The 13,322-nt window shown below is 45.0% G+C and overlaps 1 protein-coding gene across 3 annotated transcripts in view; it reads left to right on the top strand.

Annotated features, from left to right (window-relative positions):
• The window catches only part of LOC115155977 (high affinity cGMP-specific 3',5'-cyclic phosphodiesterase 9A), a 47,583-nt gene that overhangs the window by 11,527 nt on the left and 22,734 nt on the right, over nt 1–13,322 (top strand). For 2 of the 3 annotated variants that reach the window (XM_029703123.1, XM_029703124.1), the window contains exons 2-4: nt 10,924–10,994; nt 11,305–11,415; nt 12,732–12,775. In XM_029703123.1, coding sequence (XP_029558983.1) covers nt 10,924–10,994; nt 11,305–11,415; nt 12,732–12,775 — 226 coding nt within the window. The remainder of the gene's footprint in view (nt 1–10,923; nt 10,995–11,304; nt 11,416–12,731; nt 12,776–13,322) is intronic. The other variant, XM_029703125.1, reaches the window with a different exon arrangement.

Raw genomic sequence — 13,322 nt, 5'->3', positions numbered from 1 at the left:
GAATAGGATGTTACTGTAGGCCTACACGTCTCTCTAGAGAGGAGATGGAACAGGATGTTACTGTAGGCCTACTACACGTCTCTAGAGAGGAGATAGAACAGGATGTTACTGTAGGTCTACTACACGTCTCTCTAGAGAGGAGATAGAACAGGATGTTTGTTACTGTAGGTCTACTAAACGTCTCTAGAGAGGAGATGGAACAGGATGTTACTGTAGGCCTACTTCACGTTTCTCTAGAGAGGAGATGGAACAGGATGTTACTGTAGGCCTACTACACGTCTCTAGAGAGGAGATGGAACAGGATGTTACTGTAGGCCTACTACACGTCTCTAGAGAGGAGATGGAACAGGATGTTACTGTAGGGCCTACTACACGTCTCTAGAGAGGAGATGGAACAGGATGTTACTATAGGTCTACACGTCTCTCTAGAGAGGAGATGGAACAGGATGTTTCTGTAGGTCTACTACACGTCTCTCTAGAGAGGAGATGGAACAGGATGTTACTGTAGGTCTACTGCACGTCTCTCTAGAGAGGAGATGGAACAGGATGTTTCTGTAGGTCTACACACGTCTCTCTAGAGAGGAGATGGAACAGGATGTTACTGTAGGTCTACTACACGTCTCTAGAGAGATGTAACAGGATGTTACTGTAGGTCTACTACACGTCTCTCTAGAGAAATCGAACAGGATGTTACTGTAGGTCTACACGTCTCTAGAGAGGAGATGGAACAGGATGTTACTGTAGGTCTACTACACGTCTCTCTAGAGAGGAGATGGAACAGGATGTTACTATAGGCCTACTACACGTCTCTCTAGAGAGATGGAACAGGATGTTACTGTAGGCCTACTACACGTCTCTCTAGAGAGGAGATGGAATAGGATGTTACTGTAGGCCTACACGTCTCTCTAGAGAGGAGATGGAACAGGATGTTACTGTAGGCCTACTACACGTCTCTAGAGAGGAGATAGAACAGGATGTTACTGTAGGTCTACTACACGTCTCTCTAGAGAGGAGATAGAACAGGATGTTTGTTACTGTAGGTCTACTAAACGTCTCTAGAGAGGAGATGGAACAGGATGTTACTGTAGGCCTACTACACGTCTCTAGAGAGGAGATAGAACAGGATGTTACTGTAGGTCTACTACACGTCTCTCTAGAGAGGAGATGGAACAGGATGTTACTATAGGTCTACACGTCTCTCTAGAGAGGAGATGGAACAGGATGTTTCTGTAGGTCTACTACACGTCTCTCTAGAGAGGAGATGGAACAGGATGTTACTGTAGGTCTACTGCACGTCTCTCTAGAGAGGAGATGGAACAGGATGTTTCTGTAGGTCTACTACACGTCTCTCTAGAGAGGAGATGGAACAGGATGTTACTGTAGGTCTACTGCACGTCTCTCTAGAGAGGAGATGGAACAGGATGTTTCTGTAGGTCTACTACACGTCTCTCTAGAGAGGAGATGGAACAGGATGTTACTGTAGGTCTACTACACGTCTCTCTAGAGAGGAGATGGAACAGGATGTTACTGTAGGTCTACTACACGTCTCTCTAGAGAGGAGATGGAACAGGATGTTACTGTAGGTCTACTATACGTCTCTAGAGAGGAGATGTAACAGGATGTTACTGTAGGTCTACTACACGTCTCTAGAGAGGAGATGGAACAGGATGTTACTGTAGGTCTACTACACGTCTCTCTAGAGAGGAGATGGAACAGGATGTTACTGTAGGCCTACTACACGTCTCTCTAGAGAGGAGATGGAACAGGATGTTACTATAGGTCTACACATCTCTCTAGAGAGGAGATGGACAGGATGTTACTATAGGTCTACACATCTCTCTAGAGAGGAGATGGAACAGGATGTTACTGTAGGTCTACTACACGTCTCTAGAGAGGAGATGGAACAGGATGTTACTGTAGGTCTACTATACGTCTCTAGAGAGGAGATGGAACAGGATGTTACTGTAGGCCTACTTCACGTTTCTCTAGAGAGGAGATGGAACAGGATGTTACTGTAGGCCTACTACACGTCTCTAGAGAGGAGATGGAACAGGATGTTACTGTAGGCCTACTACACGTCTCTAGAGAGGAGATGGAACAGGATGTTACTGTAGGCCTACTACACGTCTCTAGAGAGGAGATGGAACAGGATGTTACTATAGGTCTACACGTCTCTCTAGAGAGGAGATGGAACAGGATGTTTCTGTAGGTCTACTACACGTCTCTCTAGAGAGGAGATGGAACAGGATGTTACTGTAGGTCTACTGCACGTCTCTCTAGAGAGGAGATGGAACAGGATGTTTCTGTAGGTCTACTACACGTCTCTCTAGAGAGGAGATGGAACAGGATGTTACTGTAGGTCTACTGCACGTCTCTCTAGAGAGGAGATGGAACAGGATGTTTCTGTAGGTCTACACACGTCTCTCTAGAGAGGAGATGGAACAGGATGTTACTGTAGGTCTACTACACGTCTCTAGAGAGATGTAACAGGATGTTACTGTAGGTCTACTACACGTCTCTCTAGAGAAATCGAACAGGATGTTACTGTAGGTCTACACGTCTCTAGAGAGGAGATGGAACAGGATGTTACTGTAGGTCTACACGTCTCTAGAGAGGAGATGGAACAGGATGTTACTGTAGGTCTACTACACGTCTCTCTAGAGAGGAGATGGAACAGGATGTTACTATAGGCCTACTACACGTCTCTCTAGAGAGATGGAACAGGATGTTACTGTAGGCCTACTACACGTCTCTCTAGAGAGGAGATGGAATAGGATGTTACTGTAGGCCTACACGTCTCTCTAGAGAGGAGATAGAACAGGATGTTACTGTAGGTCTACTACACGTCTCTCTAGAGAGGAGATAGAACAGGATGTTTGTTACTGTAGGTCTACTAAACGTCTCTAGAGAGGAGGTGGAACAGGATGTTACTGTAGGTCTACTTCACGTTTCTCTAGAGAGGAGATGGAACAGGAAGTTACTGTAGGCCTACTACACGTCTCTAGAGAGGAGATGGAACAGGATGTTACTGTAGGCCTACTACACGTCTCTAGAGAGGAGATGGAACAGGATGTTACTGTAGGCCTACTACACGTCTCTCTAGAGAGGAGATGGAACAGGATGTTACTATAGGTCTACACGTCTCTCTAGAGAGGAGATGGAACAGGATGTTTCTGTAGGTCTACTACACGTCTCTCTAGAGAGGAGATGGAACAGGATGTTACTGTAGGTCTACTGCACGTCTCTCTAGAGAGGAGATGGAACAGGATGTTTCTGTAGGTCTACTACACGTCTCTCTAGAGAGGAGATGGAACAGGATGTTACTGTAGGTCTACTGCACGTCTCTCTAGAGAGGAGATGGAACAGGATGTTTCTGTAGGTCTACACACGTCTCTCTAGAGAGGAGATGGAACAGGATGTTACTGTAGGTCTAATACACGTCTCTCTAGAGAGGAGATGGAACAGGATGTTACTGTAGGTCTACTACACGTCTCTCTAGAGAGGAGATGGAACAGGATGTTACTGTAGGCCTACTACACGTCTCTCTAGAGAGGAGATGGAACAGGATGTTACTATAGGTCTACACATCTCTCTAGAGAGGAGATGGACAGGATGTTACTATAGGTCTACACATCTCTCTAGAGAGGAGATGGAACAGGATGTTACTGTAGGTCTACTACACGTCTCTAGAGAGGAGATGGAACAGGATGTTACTGTAGGTCTACTATACGTCTCTAGAGAGGAGATGGAACAGGATGTTACTGTAGGCCTACTTCACGTTTCTCTAGAGAGGAGATGGAACAGGATGTTACTGTAGGCCTACTACACGTCTCTAGAGAGGAGATGGAACAGGATGTTACTGTAGGCCTACTACACGTCTCTAGAGAGGAGATGGAACAGGATGTTACTGTAGGCCTACTACACGTCTCTAGAGAGGAGATGGAACAGGATGTTACTATAGGTCTACACGTCTCTCTAGAGAGGAGATGGAACAGGATGTTTCTGTAGGTCTACTACACGTCTCTCTAGAGAGGAGATGGAACAGGATGTTACTGTAGGGCTACTGCACGTCTCTCTAGAGAGGAGATGGAACAGGATGTTTCTGTAGGTCTACTACACGTCTCTCTAGAGAGGAGATGGAACAGGATGTTACTGTAGGTCTACTGCACGTCTCTCTAGAGAGGAGATGGAACAGGATGTTTCTGTAGGTCTACACACGTCTCTCTAGAGAGGAGATGGAACAGGATGTTACTGTAGGTCTACTACACGTCTCTAGAGAGATGTAACAGGATGTTACTGTAGGTCTACTACACGTCTCTCTAGAGAAATCGAACAGGATGTTACTGTAGGTCTACACGTCTCTAGAGAGGAGATGGAACAGGATGTTACTGTAGGTCTACACGTCTCTAGAGAGGAGATGGAACAGGATGTTACTGTAGGTCTACTACACGTCTCTCTAGAGAGGAGATGGAACAGGATGTTACTATAGGCCTACTACACGTCTCTCTAGAGAGATGGAACAGGATGTTACTGTAGGCCTACTACACGTCTCTCTAGAGAGGAGATGGAATAGGATGTTACTGTAGGCCTACACGTCTCTCTAGAGAGGAGATGGAACAGGATGTTACTGTAGGCCTACTACACGTCTCTAGAGAGGAGATAGAACAGGATGTTACTGTAGGTCTACTACACGTCTCTCTAGAGAGGAGATAGAACAGGATGTTTGTTACTGTAGGTCTACTAAACGTCTCTAGAGAGGAGGTGGAACAGGATGTTACTGTAGGTCTACTTCACGTTTCTCTAGAGAGGAGATGGAACAGGAAGTTACTGTAGGCCTACTACACGTCTCTAGAGAGGAGATGGAACAGGATGTTACTGTAGGCCTACTACACGTCTCTAGAGAGGAGATGGAACAGGATGTTACTGTAGGCCTACTACACGTCTCTCTAGAGAGGAGATGGAACAGGATGTTACTATAGGTCTACACGTCTCTCTAGAGAGGAGATGGAACAGGATGTTTCTGTAGGTCTACTACACGTCTCTCTAGAGAGGAGATGGAACAGGATGTTACTGTAGGTCTACTGCACGTCTCTCTAGAGAGGAGATGGAACAGGATGTTTCTGTAGGTCTACTACACGTCTCTCTAGAGAGGAGATGGAACAGGATGTTACTGTAGGTCTACTGCACGTCTCTCTAGAGAGGAGATGGAACAGGATGTTTCTGTAGGTCTACACACGTCTCTCTAGAGAGGAGATGGAACAGGATGTTACTGTAGGTCTAATACACGTCTCTCTAGAGAGGAGATGGAACAGGATGTTACTGTAGGTCTACTACACGTCTCTCTAGAGAGGAGATGGAACAGGATGTTACTATAGGCCTACTACATGTCTCTCTAGAGAGATGGAACAGGATGGTACTGTAGGCCTACTACACGTCTCTCTAGAGAGGAGATGGAATATGATGTTACTGTAGGTCTACTACACGTCTCTCTAGAGAGGAGATGGAACAGGATGTTACTGTAGGCCTACTACACGTCTCTAGAGAGGAGATAGAACAGAATGTTACTGTAGGTCTACTACACGTCTCTCTAGAGAGGAGATAGAACAGGATGTTTGTTACTGTAGGTCTACTAAACGTCTCTAGAGAGGAGATGGAACAGGATGTTACTGTAGTCCTACTTCACGTTTCTCTAGAGAGGAGATGGAACAGGATGTTACTGTAGGCCTACTACACGTCTCTAGAGAGGAGATGGAACAGGATGTTACTGTAGGTCTACTACACGTCTCTCTAGAGAGGAGATGGAACAGGATGTTACTGTAGGTCTACTATACGTCTCTAGAGAGGAGATGTAACAGGATGTTACTGTAGGTCTACTACACGTCTCTAGAGAGGAGATGGAACAGGATGTTACTGTAGGTCTACTACACGTCTCTCTAGAGAGGAGATGGAACAGGATGTTACTGTAGGCCTACTACACGTCTCTCTAGAGAGGAGATGGAACAGGATGTTACTATAGGTCTACACATCTCTCTAGAGAGGAGATGGAACAGGATGTTACTATAGGTCTACACATCTCTCTAGAGAGGAGATGGAACAGGATGTTACTGTAGGTCTACTACACGTCTCTAGAGAGGAGATGGAACAGGATGTTACTGTAGGTCTACTATACGTCTCTAGAGAGGAGATGGAACAGGATGTTACTGTAGGCCTACTACACGTCTCTCTAGAGAGGAGATGGAACAGGATGTTACTATAGGTCTACACATCTCTCTAGAGAGGAGATGGAACAGGATGTTACTAAAGGTCTACACATCTCTCTAGAGAGGAGATGGAACAGGATGTTACTGTAGGCCTACTACACGTCTCTCTAGAGTGTAGATGGAACAGGATGTTACTATAGGTCTACACATCTCTCTAGAGAGGAGATGGAACAGGATGTTACTGTAGGCCTACTACACGTCTCTCTAGAGAGGAGATGGAACAGGATGTTACTGTAGGCCTACTACACGTCTCTCTAGAGAGGAGATGGAACAGGATGTTACTATAGGTCTACACATCTCTCTAGAGAGGAGATGGAACAGGATGTTACTGTAGGTCTACTACACGTCTCTAGAGAGGAGATGGAACAGGATGTTACTGTAGACCTGCTACACGTCTCTAGACAGGAGATGGAACAGGATGTTACTGTAGGTCTACTACACGTCTTTCTAGAGAGGAGATGGAACAGGATGTTACTGTAGGTCTACTACACGTCTCTCTAGAGAGGAGATGGAACAGGATGTTACTGTAGGTCTACTACACGTCTCTAGAGAGGAGATGGAACAGGATGTTACTGTAGGCCTACTACACGTCTCTACAGAGGAGATGGAACAGGATGTTACTGTAGGTCTACTACACGTCTCTAGAGAGGAGATGGAACAGGATGTTACTGTAGGTCTACTACACGTCTCTAGAGAGGAGATGGAACAGGATGTTACTGTAGGTCTACTACACGTCTCTCTAGAGAGGAGATAGAACAGGATGTTTGTTACTGTAGGTCTACTACACGTCTCTAGAGAGGAGATGGAACAGGATGTTACTGTAGGCCTACTACACGTCTCTCTAGAGAGGAGATGGAACAGGATGTTACTGTAGGCCTACTACACGTCTCTAGAGAGGAGATGGAACAGGATGTTACTGTAGGCCTACACCACGTCTCTAGAGAGGAGATGGAACAGGATGTTACTGTAGGTCTACTACACGTCTCTAGAGAGGAGATGGAACAGGATGTTACTGTAGGCCTACTACACGTCTCTACAGAGGAGATGGAACAGGATGTTACTGTAGGTCTACTACACGTCTCTAGAGAGGAGATGGAACAGGATGTTACTGTAGGTCTACTACACGTCTCTAGAGAGGAGATGGAACAGGATGTTACTGTAGGTCTACTACACGTCTCTCTAGAGAGGAGATAGAACAGGATGTTTGTTACTGTAGGTCTACTACACGTCTCTAGAGAGGAGATGTAACAGGATGTTACTGTAGGCCTACTACACGTCTCTCTAGAGAGGAGATGGAACAGGATGTTACTGTAGGCCTACTACACGTCTCTAGAGAGGAGATGGAACAGGATGTTACTGTAGGCCTACACCACGTCTCTAGAGAGGAGATGGAACAGGATGTTACTGTAGGTCTACTACACGTCTCTCTAGAGAGGAGATAGAACAGGATGTTTGTTACTGTAGGTCTACTACACGTCTCTAGAGAGGAGATGGGACAGGATGTTACTGTAGGTCTACTACACGTCTCTAGAGAGGAGATGGAACAGGATGTTACTGTAGGCCTACTACACGTCTCTCTAGAGAGGAGATGGAACAGGATGTTACTGTAGGTCTACTACACGTCTCTCTAGAGAGGAGATGGAACAGGATGTTACTGTAGGTCTACTATACGTCTCTAGAGAGGAGATGGAACAGGATGTTACTGTAGGTCTACTGCACGTCTCTCTAGAGAGGTCGAAGGAACAGGATGTTACTGTAGGTCTACTACACGTCTCTAGAGAGAGGAGATGGAACAGGATGTTACTGTAGGTCTACTAAACGTCTCTCTAGAGAGGAGATGGAACAGGATGTTACTGTAGGTCTACTACACGTCTCTAGAGAGGAGATGGAACAGGATGTTACTGTAGGTCTACTACACGTCTCTAGAGAGGAGATGGAACAGGATGTTACTGTAGGTCTACTACACGTCTCTCTAGAGAGGAGATAGAACAGGATGTTACTGTAGGCCTACTACACGTCTCTAGAGAGGAGATGGAACAGGATGTTACTGTAGGTCTACTACACGTCTCTAGAGAGGAGATGGAACAGGATGTTACTGTAGGTCTACTATACGTCTCTAGAGAGGAGATGGAACAGGATGTTACTGTAGGTCTACTGCACGTCTCTCTAGAGAGGTCGAAGGAACAGGATGTTACTGTAGGTCTACTACACGTCTCTAGAGAGAGGAGATGGAACAGGATGTTACTGTAGGTCTACTAAACGTCTCTCTAGAGAGGAGATGGAACAGGATGTTACTGTAGGTCTACTACACGTCTCTAGAGAGGAGATGGAACAGGATGTTACTGTAGGTCTACTACACGTCTCTAGAGAGGAGATGGAACAGGATGTTACTGTAGGTCTACTACACGTCTCTAGAGAGGAGATGGAACAGGATGTTACTGTAGGTCTACTACACATCTCTCTAGAGAGGAGATAGAACAGGATGTTTGTTACTGTAGGTCTACTACACGTCTCTAGAGAGGAGATGGAACAGGATGTTACTGTAGGCCTACTACACGTCTCTCTAGAGAGGAGATGGAACAGGATGTTACTGTAGGCCTACTACACGTCTCTAGAGAGGAGATGGAACAGGATGTTACTGTAGGCCTACACCACGTCTCTAGAGAGGAGATGGAACAGGATGTTACTGTTGGTCTACTACACGTCTCTCTAGAGAGGAGATAGAACAGGATGTTTGTTACTGTAGGTCTACTACACGTCTCTAGAGAGGAGATGGAACAGGATGTTACTGTAGGTCTACTACACGTCTCTAGGGAGGAGATGGAACAGGATGTTACTGTAGGCCTACTACACGTCTCTCTAGAGAGGAGATGGAACAGGATGTTACTGTAGGTCTACTACACGTCTCTCTAGAGAGGAGATGGAACAGGATGTTACTGTAGGTCTACTATACGTCTCTAGAGAGGAGATGGAACAGGATGTTACTGTAGGTCTACTGCACGTCTCTCTAGAGAGGTCGAAGGAACAGGATGTTACTGTAGGTCTACTAAACGTCTCTCTAGAGAGGAGATGGAACAGGATGTTACTGTATTTCTACTACACGTCTCTCTAGAGAGGAGATGGAACAGGATGTTTCTATTCGCCGCTTCTCTTTGTTGAATTGAAATAGAGTGAAATTGAATTACAATTTCACACCAGTGAAAATGTAGCTGACATCGCCTTTTTGCATTTTTCTGAAAACGGATATGGGAAATTGATTAACAATAACTAAGTGAACATTTATGATTTGTGAATATACAATCTTGCAATTTCTATTGTATTTCTTGGTGAATTGTCTGTTTGTGAACATAAGTGGCTCTTTGCTTACGTGTCTCTGAACTAACCACATCACTGTCTAACACACCTGACAGCCTGCCACCGACAGGTTTCTGGAGTGCTCTCTGTCTCTCTCATCGCTTCCCCTCCTACTCTCTCCCCATCCCTCTTTCCTTCTTACCCTACACATTTCTCCATCTCCTTCTTACCCTTGTTGCCGTGGTTCCTTTTGTCACCTATTGTCGTGACTTTGTTGTTCCTGCCAATGGCATAAGAATCAAGATGCTTTTATCTACATGGGTCCAAGTCGTCTGTGTTGGTGAACCTGGGGTTGACACTAGAAATGACTGACTGACTTTGTTTGGAAGGCAATTAAAGGAGAGGAGGGGTGGGATGGGGGATATTTACTGTGGTGCGCTGGAATCTGCATATTTCTAATCAAAAGAAAAGCCCAGAATGAGAAACCTGTCAATACAAAGTTCTTCTTCTCTCCCTAGTGGGGTGGTTGGTCCATTTTCTCTCACACTGTACTCTGGTGGTGCTTGAGAGGATAGTAGAACAGGCTGACTAAATACACTGGTTTGGTGGTCTGCTGTACCACCCTGATCACTGGGAATGTATTCCACGTCTAGTATCAGTATCTCCAACATTTCTGCATATATTTTCATAATATATACTCTTAGAAAAAGGGTTCCAAAAGGGTTCTTCAACTGTCCCCATAGGAGAACCATTTTTGGTTCCAGGGAGAACCTGTTTAGGTTTCAGGTAGAACCCTTTTGGGTTCCATGTAGAAACCTCTGTGGAAAGGGTTCTTCATGGAACCCAAAAGGTTTCTACCTGGAACCAAAAAGGGTTCTTCAAAGGGTTTTCTTATGGGGAGAGCCGAATAACCATTTTAGGTTCTAGATAGCACCTTTTATTCTAAGAGTGTATGTCAGCATTTTCAATTCTCAAAATGCTGTATCCCTTAGATCTACGCACATGGAGGTTGTTATGTGAACATGAACGTTTTGCTCACACGTCAAACATTATATACTCACGGTGGACTTTGTTGGGCTACTGACACTATAAATAGAGTATTGCATGCTACACTCTTAGAAAAATCTAGAACCAAAAAGGGTTCTTCGGCTGTCCCCATAGGAGAACCCTTTGAAGAACCCGTTTTGGGTTCCATGTAGAACCCTCTGTGGAAAGGTGGGAAACAGTTCTACCTGGAACCAAAAATGGTTATCCTATGAGGACAGCCGCAGAACCCTTTTGGAACCCTTTTTTCTAAGAGTGTATGCATTATATATCATATATGTACTAGATCGTGACTATGTTTCGTGTTTTGCTACCCTTCCCGTAGGTGGTCTTCAGCAGATTCTGCAGCCCGTATGATATCAAGGAGTTATTCTGTACCGCTCTAGGTCTTCCAAGGTAATTCTCTGCTCTCTTTTCCCCTCTTCAGTTCTGCTGTGAAGCTTAGAGTCGTCTGTCAGCGTCCTGTCAGGATCCTTTAATCTCCCGGTCTGCCAAGGCTGTTTTTCTAATGTTGTTTTGAGGATCACTTCTATGAGATGCCACGTTGAGAACTCATATTAGTGACAAGATAATACTCTATAGTGAGTGGCCTAGTCCCAATAGTCTTGACTAGCTTTCATCTTTCCCTTGGTTTCCTTGATTGATTTTTGGAATGTGCCCAACACCTACACTCTCTTCATTGAACCATAGTGGGACACATCCTCAGAGAGAGTGTCCCTGCTTTGTCTGTTTTGGACAGGAACACCACCTTATCTCTGCTGGATTCCACGGGAGCCATGGTGTCCATCGACCCCACCATGCCACACAACACCGAGAGGTAGGCCCTGTCACATCTACATTCAGGGATGGAACTGCAATTCTTTACTAGCCCTGGTCCAAAATCTGTGCCATGCGATATTTTAAAAGATACAAGTTGGACACATTTTCTACTAGGCCGGTCTGAAAAGCACTAACCATGGGCTAGAGGGCTACCTTCATTTCCATCTGTATTTACATTTATAGCAGAAAATATATATGTTGGTCCTTAAATGCATAATCTGTCATTTTGGCAGTCTAAACTCATAAGCAGAAGTTAAATTCTGCAAGGGTAAAGGGTTATATTATTGATTTAAATGTCCATTCAACAGCAGGAAATATCCCAGATTGTGCCCTATTGCCCAGGACTTGTTCGGGTAAAAATACTAACAGATCCAAGGTCAGGGTGTGATCAGTGAGCTAGACACTGCTCACACATTGCGTGCCTGTCGATTATGTCCACCCACATCAGACGCGATCAGGACACGCAGTTGGAAATATCAAAACGAACTCTGAACCAACTATATTAATTTTGGGGCAGGTCGAAAAGCATTAAACATTTATGGCAATTTAGCTAGCTAGCTTGCTGTTGCTAGCTAATTTGTCCTGGGATATAAACATTGGGTTGTTATTTTACCTGAAATGCACAAGATCCTCTACTCCGACAATTAATCCACACATAAAAAGGTAAACCGAGTTTGTTTCTAGTAATCTCTCCTCCTTCAGGCTTCTTCTTCTTCTTTGGACTTTATATGGTGGTTGTCAACCAACTTTAAGGTGCATTACCATTACCAACTGGACTGGAGTGTGGACCTCAGTTCAATCACCCACGTGGGTATATGCTCCTAAAAACCAATGAGGAGATGGGAGAGGCGGGACTTGCAGACAGTCAAGCGTCACAAATAGAACCAAGTTCTATTTTAGCGCCTGGCTACGCAGACGTGCGCGAGCAGTGTGGGTCCAATGATTGAATAACATGTATGTGTACATTATTTTGCAATGCTTGCTCATGTGACGTGAGCAGTATGGTCAGCATGTAAGCCTAAAATAGCATTTTTCCTTGAAGGGACCGGCAAAATGTCCCCACTTTTCCTTGTTTTACTATCCTTGTGAGGACTTCTGGTCCCCACAATGATAGTAAAACCAAAAAGACACACACACACACACACACAGCCCCCAGCGTGTCCTCACACTTCAGACGCTGAGTAAGAGAGTGGGAGGAAGAGGACATTCACAGCATGTCTGATTAGGAGGAAGGGGGACGTATTTGAGTGCTGCACCACTTGCTGTCTAAACTGACTGGTGTGTTTGTGTGTATGTGTGTTCTGTGTGTTGAAGGTCACCATACAGAGTGGTGCCCCTGACTGGAGGACAGCTAGCTGGTGAGTCCCAGAGGGCCATTGGCTTTTCACACATGCACTGACTATGCAAATAGACAAGCATTGCTGACATCACATGCGCATTAGCTTATTAGCATATGCATACGTACCATATCGTATATAGCATATATGTAAGCAAGCATGCGCACACACACAACGCACAGCACACTATCCCACATACCTGATGTGCACACTGCACATAAACAAGCATAGTCATCAACATGTGTAGGCAATAGACACGTAGACCTAAACACACTCAGACACACACACACTATTTATTGTTTTGCTTGGTTAGTGAGGTTACATGGTTCATGACCTCCGTTTATGGGAAATGTCACCTAGTAAACCTGGCTGATTTAACAGTGTGATGAGAACCTGTTCCCCAGTGCAGGGAAGGAAACAAAACAACATCCTTATTTTCAGTCATCACTCACACACAAGAGTACACAGACAGGCCAGCTGAACATCTGGGAAAAAGTCCATGAACAGCAGCTTGTGTCTTTGTTCCACATTTTTTTAAAGCTTTATTTTAGCAGGGCCAATATCTCTT

This window comes from Salmo trutta, chromosome 20, assembly GCF_901001165.1.
Source record: "Salmo trutta chromosome 20, fSalTru1.1, whole genome shotgun sequence".
NCBI lineage: Eukaryota > Metazoa > Chordata > Actinopteri > Salmoniformes > Salmonidae > Salmo > Salmo trutta.
Note: the sequence above shows the minus strand (reverse complement) of the source record. Positions and strands in the feature narration are given on the sequence as shown.